This window comes from Dipteris shenzhenensis, chromosome 14 (assembly GCF_047967505.1).
Source record: "Dipteris shenzhenensis isolate YYH24624 ecotype China chromosome 14, Dip_SZ_1.0, whole genome shotgun sequence".
NCBI lineage: Eukaryota > Viridiplantae > Streptophyta > Polypodiopsida > Gleicheniales > Dipteridaceae > Dipteris > Dipteris shenzhenensis.
The window spans coordinates 42,738,822-42,753,095 of NC_141609.1; the positions used below are offsets into that span (position 1 = coordinate 42,738,822).

Consider the following 14,274-nt stretch of genomic DNA (forward strand, 5'->3'; position numbering starts at 1 on the left):
AGTACTATGAAGGCCTCCAATCACTTTCATAGCAGGCCTAAAGTGTAGTCAAGCTCTAACACCATTAGAATCGAAACAAAAATCAACCATTATGAATTAACACAAACATGAATATAGAAACATGAACAAAGGAATTAAAGGAAATAGGAAGTGAGAAGAAGAGATATAAAGCGATGCAACATTGGGTCCAATTTGTCCCCCTAGATGGTGGCTCTAGCTTCCCATCTAGAGTATTTAGTTAATTATATAGGAGAAATGTGGATATTATGGGAGATCATCACAAGCCTTTGATATTGTTTGCATAGATTGTTGTTGGTCTTTAGATTTGGTTTAATGATCCTTACTTATTGAAAACAAAATTGACTAAACATGGGTTTATTTACTTGATTTTTCATAGATCTAAAGAGCTTTAGCCGATTGATTTTTCAACTTCTTAAATGTCAAACTCTTGAATAGCAATTACATTTTTGTTAGGCTTTAAAAGCTCCTCTAGAAATTCTTAAAGCTTTGACTTTTCGTTTGTGATGGCAATTGATGAGTCGGTTTTTCCTCCCACCAAATCATGATTATTGGTGATCGATCCCAAGGGTGGTAGTCCAAGCTCTTGTGGTAGTTCAAGGGCTATAGTCCAAGAGCTTGTGGTAGTCCAAGAGCTTATTGTAGTGTAGGAGTCCAAGGGTGATACTCCAAGAGCTTGTGGTAGTTCATGGGTCCGTAAAAGTCCAATGGTCTAAGGGTCATAATCCAAGAGGTAGTCACAATCCAAGAGTCCAAGGCTGGCACATGGCATCATTTCCTAAGATCTTCTTCTTCAAGTTGTTGAGTGGCAAAAGCCCTTTTTTTGGTCCATGGGTAATAGGTACAATAGGTGTGATTATGGATCTGCCACGATGGACAGGGGATTGGTTCTCCACTGATATAGCAAGAAAGTGAGGTGTGGCCCACAAGTACATGTGTATGTCCCTCAACACTTGCGGATGAAAGCGGAATAGAACAGAGAAGCAAAGCCGTAGGGAGTGATGGAGAGCATGAAGTTGAGTGCAAGATGAATGGCTTTTGTGATGAAGCAATGTCTCGGGGCATAGTAAAAGTAGGTAAACAAATATCGTGTCAAGGTGGCCTCTTTGTTATTTCCCTCAAGAACTTTCTTACACTCATGTCCTCTGCGATGAGGTTTGCATTGCGATACAAAGGACATGAATGTTAGTGACTGTGTGAGGTGGCAAAAAAGGAAGAGTCAGAAGACGGAGGTAAGTGGACACAAGACTAGGAGTGAATATATGTCTAATATATATATATGTATATGTATATATACTAACATATGTATACATATATATGTTTGCTTGTTTAGTCATCAAAATATCAAACTTACAACTCTAATATTTCATTTCTTTCCAGCCCACTTGCACTCTCAAAACAAATTAGGGTTGAATTGAGAGCCACCCTCAATCCTAATCATTCAATTCTTTTCCACTCCAATTTGGCTCCAAAACTAATCAAGCCAAGCTCTTCATTGTTATACCTTTGAGCCATCATTTGCCTTACCTTGGATGGTCCAAGGTAAGAAAACTTAATGCTTTATTCTTATGTCAAGAAAGTCTTGTAATCATGGAAGAGCTTTGACCATGTTAATAGTCGTACAAGTTTAAGGAGTAACACCAAAGGGTGTGCAGGTGGCAATTAGGGATTCAAGGAAGACTACCCCACTTAAGTAGCTAGAAACCCCACTCCAAGAATATCATTATGGGACACCTAGCCCATTCTTCGAGTCCCCCAAAAAAACTGAATGCAATCCAACAAAATAGGCAGGCATGAAATGGGATCTTCAAATTCACATGTTTTCTTTTTGAAAGCAAGCTTTGGGGACACCTTACGTTGGAGGGGTATTGGAAGCATTGATTTTATTATATTGTTGTGGAGGGGCAAAGAGAAAAGTTATTTGCAGTGAAAGCCTTGTTGCATGTGATCCTTTAACAATAGGTATTTATTGCCTTGTTGCATGTGATCCTTTAACAATAGGTATTTTTTGTGTAGATATTGAAACTATGAATTTCAGAGACCCATGATGTTAGTATGTGACATACACATGCAGCCTTACAAAATATTCAAGTAACCAATCCTAGCACTAGGTTGCACCTCATTCCCAAACCTATACATGGGCAGTTCTCTTTACACCCTCCTACCAAATAGGGATGCCTATGTTTCCCTTTTCCATGTAGTATTAACTGCCAAATTTCAAAATGTTCAAATAGGGATTCAAGTTCGAAGTCCTGATAACACGAGTTAAAACTGATTTATGTATCCGACTACAAAACAGCCACCCACAATTGCAACCTCAGATTTTTTCATTGCAGAAAAATTCTGCCCTCGTAAAGAATACCTTTGAGAATCTGCAGAGTCAAAAGCAGACATTTCTCTACTGGAATAGGCTTAAACTATAGTGGGGCACACTGCAAAGTATGCACGAAATGGTGATAGCACATTTAACCTCTATAGACTACAAGAAATTGAGGCCTAGGAAAAATAGAGTAAATGTTCCAAAAAAATGTCCTAGTATACAGTTACACAAAAAAAAATTGTACAAAACTGCCAAAACCACCAGGAAAACACTGTGCTTGGATTGAGTATGAATAATGTATTTAAAGAATGGTTGGGAGAACAGGAGGAATGGGTATGTCCTTCAGATTTGTAGGCAAAGGATACAAGAGCAGGAACAACACTGCTAACAAAGGCGTTTGTTGTCCCAGCTCAGTGACTAGTTTACTTGCTGAATTTATCAGCTTGGTGCGGATGACAGATAAGGTGTCATGACCCTTGGCTCATGCAGACGAGAAAAAGGTCTCATGACTCAAGGTGCAGAGGAGGAGAGAGAGTGTATCATGAGCGCTGAGTGCACTGTCAATCCATCCACTGTAGCATCTTAGGATGAGCCGCTTACACTGCAGTTTACAGAGACAATCTACTTATAATTTACAGGGTGTAAACCACCTGGAAGTTCATGCACCCATGAATCAATTTATCTGATGTGTGTCCGCCCCAAAAAACATGCGCCAGTATCACCCATGAAAACAATTTATCTGATGTGTGTCCGCCCCAAAGACCATACACCAGTGTCACGTACAGTGCTCTACAGAAGCATTACAAGATCAAAGTCATAACTCCACATCAATTGCACTATAAAAGATTCACTTGCCATTCTCGTTCTACCACAAGATAGACAAAGCTCCGTCCTACAAACCCAAAAAGAAGATAAGAAACGATGCAGTCACCTGCGATTTGGGAGAGGGAAAAACAGTCCAGAATCTGAGTGTCTCGTCACCAGCGCCTGTAACAATTGTCTGCATGGAGAATGAATGAGTCCAAATTGGTTCATTCAACCAAGCCTTCCTAGTTAAATTCTAACAAAAGATATTCAACCATGCCTACAAAGTGGCTTCACCTAGAATGAAACAAAGGGGACTCCAACCATCAATCCTCGGGACTTTGGTACAAAACATGTTTACCATGGGCTGCCTCTATGAGAGCGAGTGTCAGAGTGTACTTGCTTGTCTATGTAGCAAAGTATCTTAGGCAAAGCAGAAAATGTAAAATACAGGCAACACAAATCTTGTTTCAAGATGACGAGAGATTGACAGAGAAACATCTATCTTGCTTGAAATACCTGCCCATCCGGTGATATTGCAAGATAAAGTACTCTAAAAGTATGCCCAGTCAGAGTAGCTAACTGCACACAGAAAGCAGGACTCGTATCAAATCTGAAACCAGCACCTCTCGGCATAGATACTGGAAATAAGCTGAATCTCAGAAAAAAAGGCATTTGGAACGCTTGCCTTTGACATCGCTGGATAACGCCACACTATTATCTGGTTTTGTGAATATCCGTGTGTGCTTACAAGCTCATTAACATTCTTTGACCACACAAGATTGCAGACCTGTTAATCAACCCAGTACGCAGGAAGATAAATTAGTTCATCAATGGGACCACCATGAGGTCAATGACAGCCTAATAAGTGGAAAGTTCATAGCCACTTATACTTACAGAACTTTTCATCCCAAAATTATTCTGAAAATACCTGACTTCCAGTATCAACACAATTCAGGTGTGTGTTTGTTGCTGTGTTCCAGAATCTTATGCATCTATCTGCAGTACCACCACCAGAAGCCAGAAGCCCATGTTGATGAGGAGACCAAGCAATCGCTTTCACAGCAGCCGTATGTTCACTGAACCTCAAAATCGGTTGTGTGCCTTGCTGGCCCCAAACAAAAAGCTGCATTACATAAAAGCCACCATCAGTGATGGGCTTGACTTTACTGAAAGAATAAAATCAAGATAAACAGCATCTGCCTTCCCTTCAATTATAAAATGCATTTGGAAAATGATGATGAGGTAAGGGATAAGAGAATGGATATGCTGCCATTTATAAAAGCTTAAAACTCTGAGATCCTCACCTTTAGGTTGAAACCGATGTTAACTATCTAGAGTAACCTACTTACTTTTAAACCACAAAGACACAGAGAGAGAGAGAGATGATGCAAATCTACAGCGTCCTGGACTCTCAGGGAATAGATTATATATTGTGAAGGTTCTCTTCCAAGTTACAGTCTCTAATAAAGAGAGTTCTCTTCACAGGGGGATGCCCAAGAGTGTGAGGCAATCAGTTTTAGAATTATACTATCTAGAAGCACATGGACTGCACTTACTGTCCCCAAATGGAAACTACTGCATGCATTCCTTATTGCCATGATGCTCAGGACAAATCAGCCCCGGGCAACCAGACACGTAAAGGCCCAGACATAATTCTCACACAAACAATAGCTTCACAGGGGCTGCCTAAAAACATGAAAGAATCAATTCGATTCTTAAAGCGGCTCACATTCTACTTTTTAATAGCAAGGAAGGACAACACTCACTTTCCCCAAACGACAACTACTGTATGAATTTCCAACTTCCATGATGCTGGAGTCAAACCAGCCCCTGACCCAGCCATAGATGTAACTAGGAGGACAAGCAGCAATATAACATGCCAGCAGAATATACTTCAGTCTGAATTATTAAACCATATAAGCAAAATCAGGAAGCCAAAAATACTTCGACTCCTTGGCAATATAATGACAGCTAAATTCAAACGGATAACAAGAATCAATTGGAGGCCCTAAATTGGCACCCAAGAATCACTTGGATGACCAAATGCTGATTTACGCAGAATAATAATAATTGGGAGAAGACCCTGAAAGGCAGCTATGGAGCAAAGTAAGGCTCTAACTTTAGAAGCTGCCAGATCGCAATATATTTGAAAATATACAGAAATTTGAGTAAGAAATACGAAGGTCTGAGAAGGAAACAGTGTGCTTTGCAACTTCTAATCTATAAGTCAACCTAAAATTTAACCTCCTGGTACTGAAAAGAAGGCAGATGGAGCATTGGAGAGAGACACATTGAAGGATCTTTGAACTTTAAGCATTCTAGTGCTGGCCTCCTGTCCCGCAAATCAGGGCTCACAACTGAGAGTAAATACATATATCTAGATGAATCCAGGAAAATGCCCAAACCCATCCGCTGAAAACACAACACAGTGCATGTCCACTACTACAGCAGGAACATATAACTGCCTAGATGAATCCAGGAACATGCCCAGATTCATCCTCTGACACCACAACACATAGTGCAGTTTCAATCTCATGACAGTCACTCATAGGGTTGAAAACCATAAGCTCCATCACACACAGCAGGGACAAACTAGTATGACACCCCTACCGACATTATCAGCTCCCAATAGTGGATTTCTGGCCATCCCAGACCCAGATGACCTCCTGAGGGCCTCTCTCTCTCTCTCTCTCTCTCTCTCTCTCTCTCTCTCTCTCTCTGTCTGTGTATTTGTGTTTGAAGAGTCTGCCTCCCACCAACCCCATCACACAAAGACTTAGGTATTAGGAAGAGGCTACCTAACAATGCCATCAAATAAAAACTTAGTACTTCACCCATTGGAGCAGCAGTATGCCTCCACAACTCGGCATTACATTTTTCAGTCTTTGCCTCAGTAATAAAGAAACACCTTCCACAGAGGGGCCCACCTAATGAACATACCAGCATGCAATTTGACAAGCATGCAGTTCGTTGCGGAGCTTTGCCCCCTTCCTAATCTAGCTTTAGCAGCCCCAATGGAGCACATGACCCATCTGATGGGGCAAAATATTCTGCAAAATAGAGATTAATGCAGTATGCTCCCCTCCAACAGGTTATGTAAGATGCATGCAAGCTATCTACTTAATCTGACACAGGCATCCACACCTTACCACCATGGCTGACACTTGAATGTTTATGTACAGTGCAGCTAGAGGGATGCTATGGTGACTTAATTTACGCCACCTTTCTAGTATAGCTTGGATATCCCCAATGGAGCAGAAGACCGATACAATGAGGCAAATATCTTTACAAGCTACAGAAAGATGATGCAATATAACCCCAAACGCATGCACGTCTCATTCTCCATCAAGCAGAAGAGCAACAAGTCCACCATCAAAGCCCTTGCTCTCAGCATATAGAGCAGCACGAGGAAAAGAGCAGCAGCTAGGTGTTCACCCATTCAAGGAAGAAGCTACAATATCTTGTCCTCCAGCTGTTTATGCTTAATCCCAAACACATGCCACCTCATTCTCCATCAGTAGATGAGCAACAAGTCCACCATCAAAGCCCTATCTCTCAGCCTATAGAGCAATATGAGGAGAAGAGCAGGCAGCTTGCCTCTTTCCAATACCAGCACAGGAAGAGCTAGGTCTTTACCCATTGAAGGAAGAGTCAAGGAAGAGTCTTCCTCCCACCAACCCAATCACACAAAGATCTCGGTATTCACCCATCCAAGGAAGAGGTCTACATAACAACACGATCAAAAGAAGACTTAGGACTTCACCCATCAGAGAAGCCGTATGCCTCCAGTTGCATTCTTCAGTCTCTACCTCAGCAATAAAGAAACACTTTCCACAGAGGGGCCCAATTGCACCCACACAAAAGCCTCCACAAGAATCATTGCTAGGTTTTGGAGCTGCCTCATTGACTAAAAGGCCCTCATGATCCTACCTAATAAACATACCAGCATGCACTTTGACAAGCATGCTGATGACGGATACATGATTTCACCTCAAAGATGAAATCCCTTGCTCTTGAAACCAAACAAGATTTCACACTGATCATTTCAACATCCGACTTCTACAACAATTTCCAAGTTTCAAAAGTTGTCCTTGGAAAACATCAACTAAAAGATTCAAATCCCTTCTTAATAGGGTTAACAAAGCATTCACAAAAAAACATGCAGCCCTCATATTCTTGGTGTTTGGAAGCTGTATCATTATAAAATATCAAAAACTTGAAACCACATGATGGAATGGCAAGTTTTCAGCGTGGCACCTCCAGAACATTTTGAGACAAACTAGAACAAGGTAAAATGAAATGGTCACATCAGTAACAAATCTAAAGGAAGAGGAGAGGGAAGAAATGACTCGAGGGACACAAGGACAGATGGCAGTTGATGGAAAAGGTATCAACAATAGCTCACGGAAGGCAAGTAGAGGGGGATGAAGGAAAGGCAACTGGAAGACGGAACATGAAAGAAAGAAATAGATTCCCTCATTTGTTGGAGAGACTTTTTGGGCAGAGAAATGTAGAGAACTCAAACGAAGCAAGAGATTTAAAAATACGAGATGAAGGAATTTAAAAGAAAAATCAACAGCCTCTTGCATACCAACACCGTAAGTGCTTTAAAAATGGTTGAAAGATCATTGAGATATTGCTTGGGATAAGATGCAAGCTTTGAAAATGCAACCAAAGCAGTTTCAAGTACCTGATTGTCATTCCCTCCCGAGGCAAGCTCTCTGTCATCATATGACCACTTCAACCCACATACCTTTTCACAAAGCAGTTCATTGGTTATTTGATGTCTAAAACAAATGCTGTGTAAACGTATTCATGAAACACGCCTCAGTACTCCAGCATTAACTGTTAAACAAAACTAAGATCACCGTTAGGCAAATGGATGCAGCTTTGTAGCTTACTTCAGCCTTATGCCCAGCAAGTTTGCTAACAAAATCATCTTGTACACGGACATCACGCTGCAGAATACTGCGATCACGACTCCCAGAAGACAAGATATGTGAACTCCAGGCTAAGGTCCCCACCCGAGTCCTATGACCTCCCATAGTCCTTACTTTTCGGCAGCGTGCAGCGTCCCAAATCTACAAACAAACAGAACCATTAGTGAACAAAAACATTCATCAGAAGAGGAAGCACAATCGTCACCCTTGCTAGGAAAGCCTATGAAGAAATCAAATTTGACATATCTCCTAAAAAATCCTTCTATCACCAGGCATCCGACAAATGTATGAAAGAAGATTGAATCCACTCCTCATTCTAGCCCACTTGTTCCACTTATGCTCCTTCTCACTCTAGCCAAGGATAAGACACTGTTTCACATGTACTCCTTATTCGATCCACTGACCAATACCGTAGTTGGACCATGACAAAGGATGTGCACTCTCCTCCATCCTCCAAACTTAAATAATTCCTGTCCCCAACCTACTGTGTGCATAATTCTACCAATTCCAATAAAAGAGCCTGGAAGGGAAGCCTAATTAAGCATTATTCTCTACGAGGGACAACAACATCCAGTATCAGCCTCTAAACCAGATCAACTGTCACATATGCACATTTTAGTCTTTGTGACGTTGACTAAAAAACAGATGCAACATGCAAAAAATAAACACCGCACTACACTCTCCTCTTGAATAAAGCAACCTTCATGTCCAAAATTTAGGCTGCCATTTATGTATCCAAACACATCCTTGGAGACACATTTTCTACATTTCTAGTTCCCACTTCAGTGAGGTAAGAAATTATAAGAAATATGACATAAAAACTGCTCCATGTATCAACATATTCAACCAGCTAGATCATACACCAAGAGTGAAACATGGTCTGCGAAGTTAAAAGGCAAACAGCATACCTGCACCTCACCAAGATTTGTGCCAACTGCCAAGTATGTCCCTCTTTGGGTCCAGCCAACTGAGCAAACAGTATCACTTGGACCAAGATCACAAAGTTTGGTCACCTAATAGTGATAAGATAAAGATTAAAACATGAGTCAAATCCAGGATTTAGCAGAATCCCACACACACCTTTGGAAAATCCAATAAAAAGCTTAGGTAATATCAACACCTTGCTGGTGCAAGCACTCCAAAGGTAGACACATGTGCCCAAGCCTACTGACAACACATTATGTGATGACCAATCTACCAGGTTTAGGTAGAAGTCATCTTGTAAAGCTGGTGCATCCAGTACCTGCCATTTGTCCAAATGTACAAGCATTATGTGTCATGAACTTTAAAAGAAAGATAAGGTTTCCAAAGTTCTCCAGACAGCTCAGATCAGTAAATTTCAAATTGCGCCAAACAAGTTCAAATCCTTGAAAAGCTTCAGTGCAGAAATCAGCTAAACCTATATCTTGACAACTTCATCAAATCCACACAAATTGCTATTAGAAAGCATAACTTCACGGGTTTTACTCCTGCTAACATTGGCCAGATAAATCAAACAAGGTGGAAAAACCACTCAGGCCCTGCTTTAATGAAAGGAGGAAGAGTAGTTGAAAGGCCCATTAACAACTAACACAAAATTAAATACTAACTCTTTAAGACGGTCTGCTTCACTAGAATCAAAGGATTCAGGACATCCGCCCTGATTAGCAAAATTTCAGCCTACTTTCCATAGATCCAAAAGGGCCCAAAAGTAACAGGACTGCATGTGCCACGAAATGGGGGTCAGACAAGGAGAGGCTTAAACTTCCAGGCTATGAGAACTGTTCAGCAACAATTCAAAAAAAACTAAAAGCTTTTCTAGTAAGTAGTATACCTGCTCCGGACTCGAAAAAAAACTCTTCCACTCCTACTACTACCACTCTCCTAGCCTTATGGCCACAATGACTACCACTCTCCATGATGGTAACGTGGTAAAGGTAGGCATAAAAGCTTGATAAGACAATCTAAATGTGAGTTGTCACCTATGAAACTCGATTGCTCTACCCTTCAACGGCGACCATAAAAAGACATGGCACAACTTTGAAAACCAATCACAGCTTTCCAAAAAGATACCTATTCCTGAAAGAACGACTGCACATTGGACAGATTTTACGTAGCAAATCCCCTTCTCAAGGACTTGATACAATCCAAATTCAATAATGTGATGTAAGACTTCACCATGCTCTGCTGTACAAAACACATAGACGGCTCACCTAGCACAATACAACTACTGGTGCTGTGAGATCAATAAGTAGCAGAGCATTTCTTCTTGACCTCAAGGGTAGTCAAGAATTGAACTTAACCAATTACCATGTCCGTAACCGCAAAAAAGCCGTGTATACATTGACCAAACCTAAGCAAAACAAAGACATTATTTGCTGCTTTGACAGTAAATGGTTTCTGTATTCGATCTGGTTTTATTTCATCAAATTTAATTGAAGTTTGAAAATTTCATCAACTTTGAAAATGCCTGACCGCTGAGCACGCAGGTACACCAAATAGGTAAAATGTCTACAGCTGACTCAAGAGCATGAGAAATCCAGATAATGAGCTAGCAAAATGTTTCCCAAAATGATCCAATTAGAGAGTAGGACATGGATCTAACTGTGAGGGAATCTCCCTAAGGGATCAACCTTCTGTTCTGCTTCGATCTCCAATCTTCATTTACGTTGCATTAACAACGTTGAGACAACATTTGCTCATCGTATGGAGCAGGTTTCTGAGATTTCAACAAAATATACTCTGATCCCTTGTATCGACGAGATGCTAATTGAAAGGGCCATTAAGCATGCCATATATTATGGTGAATTAGCTACAATGTTGATTTAAAGACCTTGCTATATTGATCTTTCCAGGCTGTCGTTCCCAATGAAGTTTCCTAACACTTCTCATCTAGCATCTCAAATCATACTTTCCTCTTGGTTGAATTTGAGGTTGATAGGATGATAAGGTAATTATCCGGCCCTCTCTTCTTTCTAAAACTATAGAAACAGATAAACCACGAAGTGATAAGAGTACCTTGTACGGGGAACGTGGAATTTTGCGAGGGGCTTTCCTTGGACTCGTTATGGTTCCTGTGAGTGCCCCATCTACTCCAACCGGGGACAAAGAATAGGGAGACTCAGGCTTTGAGTTGGAACCAGCTCCACGAAGGTCCGTTTTGAATCTGAATATATTCTTGCTGGGGCTCATGGGAGAATTCTTAAGATCTCTCGACGAATAAGAGCCGAGCGACTTTTCGGGGGTGGCAGGAGAAAGCGGGCCCGCCTCTGATCCAAAGAGCTCGGTCCGGAGCAACATGGAGTACGCAGCGGCACCATCGTCACGGCCGTCATTGGAGGAGAGAGAGGCATAGGGGCCGGGGGAGGGCGATTTGTCGAGGAGAGCGAAGCTGGAGAGGTTGGAGGAGGAGCGGCTGGGGATGAAGCGGTCACTGTAGGAGGTACGGGAGGGGGAGGGAGAGCCAAGGGAGGGAGGGGGAGGTTTGAAAGGGGAGGTGTCGAGGCGAAGGGAGACACCGAGGGGCAAGGTAAGGCGAGAACGAGGGGGAGGAGGGGAGGAGGAGAGGTCCTCAGAAGGATTCATGGAAGGATGATGAAGCAAAGGAGCATGAGGAAGAAGATGATGAAGATGATGAAGAAGATGAAGTGTTTGAAAAACACAGGAGCTTCCCTTCTCTTTAGTGTTCTCAACGTCTCTCTTCTTCTTTTTTGACAGTCTCAAAATCTCACAGTTTACGACTGCGCATTTGCGCCGTCACAGCCCGCGTATCTGTACCTGCCGTCTTACCCCCCTTTTCTGCCCTGGCAGTTATATCACCTTCCCAACCCCCCACACCATCCTCTCTACTACCTCCCCTTTTGCACACTTCACCCCCGGAACTCGCTCGGATCTTTTGATGCCTACCAGTAGGCCATCGGATGCCTCCCCGTCCTTCCACATACTCTCACCCTGGGCACATGAGAGGCAGTTCAGGCAGCTTCCCGCTGAGGTGGCAGACCGAAGGCTATCGGAATGCCAAACCTTGCCTGACCATTGCAACCGGAGTACACAGGCAGGTACGGGTCAGCAAGCATTCGACAACCAATGGAATGCTAATCAACCGCACAGATCACTCCCTGGACATGTGCCTATAAATCCGGCAATGTCCAACATACTTCAAGCAAGCATGTGCCCGGAAATCCAGCAAGCTCCTTAAAATAGAAATGAAATGGAAATGGGAGGGACACATACCATGTGCCCAAGCTATTTGGCAAGGGTCGGCGGAAGAGAGATATCCGAACTTTTGTGCCCCCCCGTGCCTTTGATAGGGTCCGGCAAACTAAAAGTTTTTCAAGTGCGCTTGAATTTGATAACACCAACTTTCTGAATGGTGCCAACCTATCTCCCCCACTCTTCTAAGGCTTCGGGTCGACGAAATCCAATTCTCGACCATCATATCGAAAAAATTTCAAAATGGTAATGCCTTCCCCCAAATGCACCTACCCAAATTCGAATCTCACAGTGTCATGAGGTAAAGCCTCTTCCCAAGCCTTTGATGCCTAGGAAAGGTGGGGCGGGCTCCTTTCCCAGTCAGAAAATGGCAAGCAAACTCTACACTAGCTCACCATTTTTTGAGGGAGAAAGGAGCCCTATTTCATCAAAGTCGCCAAGGCTCAAAGAATTGATCCTAACCACCCGTCTACATTCCAAAAAATTATGGGCACTTCAACGTTGCTAATGTGTCCAAAACATCTAGAGTGACCCATCACATCATAGTAAAAACCGTCCATAGACTTGACATGTCAAAAACTTCTAAACTCACCCGTCACATCATAGTATTTTCTCAAAAAAATTAACAAAGTATCATCCAAAAAGGCGCCTTACCCGAGCAAGCAGCTTCACCTGCTCCATCAGACTGTTGTGCTCAATCAACATCTTGTTGTGTAGCATGTTCGGATTCCTCGTTTGTCTGTGGTAGGACACCTTTAATTTTCTCCTAGTTGGCCGCGGGGAACCTCGACTGACTTGGAGATGGCTCACTATGCGTGTTATTTGTTCTTCTGCTACCTACCTGTTCTTCTCTTGGAAAATCACTGCTTGCTGAGGTAGGATTGGCTCTGAACTGATCAACGGGTCCTCCAAAGGTTCAGTACAACTCTAATGTTTGTGGCCCATTGGTCATGTTGTGGAGAGACCTCAAAGCAAGGCACACTTCTATGAAGGTAGTAATAAGATTTACAAAACCTTAATAGTATCTAGCACAGAGAGAATATGTCTGTTTATAGTAGACCAAGGCCTCTGCGTTGCCCCATCAATAACTTCGAGCAGTAGCCAACGCTTCTTAGAAATCTTCTTTCTATTTACCTTGATTCTTTTGCAATACTATAGATCTAATTCCCTTGAGTACCTAGGTAACAAGTTCCCCTTGGATTTTGCCACGCAGCTTGCATGCCCCCAATCGCAAATACTGATTTGTACTTGCTTGTTAGGTGCGTAGTCTAGCAAAAAATTATCATTGTGCAAGTCATTGATCCACCCTTTCTTATGCAAAGATTGCAAGACCAAGTAAAGAGAAACAGAAAGTTCTAGCTCAAAAGCCATAGTTTTGCTTATGTTGTTGAAGAAAATCTAGCTCTCTTTCCAAAGTAAAGCTAGAATTCACTGAACTTTTGTGTATTTTACAGAACATCCTATGCAATGACCCTCCATTGAAGTACAATGTGAATGCCCAATGTGGCTAGCTTATTAACATGGTAAGGACTCACATTAACATCTTGTGCTTCACTTGCATAGAAGCTTCTTGCATAAAACTTGTTAGACTTGCTTCCATAGGGCATTGAAGGAGGCTTTTGCAACAAAGCAGCTAGTTGCATCTACTCCCATAACCCCCTGTAATTTTTATAGGAAAGTTTGGCCTTTAGAACCAAAATTGATTTTCCAATCGAGCAAGACTTCATATTTATCCTATCGCAACCACATAACATATTCACTTATGAAGAGCTTTGCCTTGGCAATGTTGCCACTGGCAATAGACCCAAGCATAGTTGATGTTCCTGTAGCCATGTTCGATTGGTGCTCAATCTCCACCATGTCAAAAATTTTCCCTGTCACATCAGACTCTCTCTAGCCAAGATAGCCAAATTCGATTGCGTTGCATGTGCTCTCCGCTTCAACCACATGCCATTCCAAAGAAGCTACTTCTTGCTTGAGAACACTATGTTATTAGCA

At 42.1% G+C, this 14,274-nt stretch overlaps 1 protein-coding gene across 1 annotated transcript; it reads right to left on the reverse strand.

The window, feature by feature from the left end:
• Positions 1–2,602: 2,602 nt before the first annotated feature.
• On the reverse strand, positions 2,603–11,814 carry LOC147894660 (B-type cell cycle switch protein ccs52A-like). Its single transcript, XM_087384428.1, has 10 exons — positions 11,083–11,814; positions 9,206–9,328; positions 8,994–9,098; positions 8,047–8,226; positions 7,836–7,898; positions 4,074–4,268; positions 3,831–3,932; positions 3,662–3,724; positions 3,270–3,338; positions 2,603–3,127 (listed from the first exon to the last, which is right to left on the reverse strand). Exons 1-10 carry the CDS (start codon positions 11,647–11,649, stop codon positions 3,074–3,076), a joined length of 1,521 nt encoding a protein of 506 aa, XP_087240554.1. The 5' UTR covers positions 11,650–11,814; the 3' UTR covers positions 2,603–3,073.
• Positions 11,815–14,274: the final 2,460 nt, after the last annotated feature.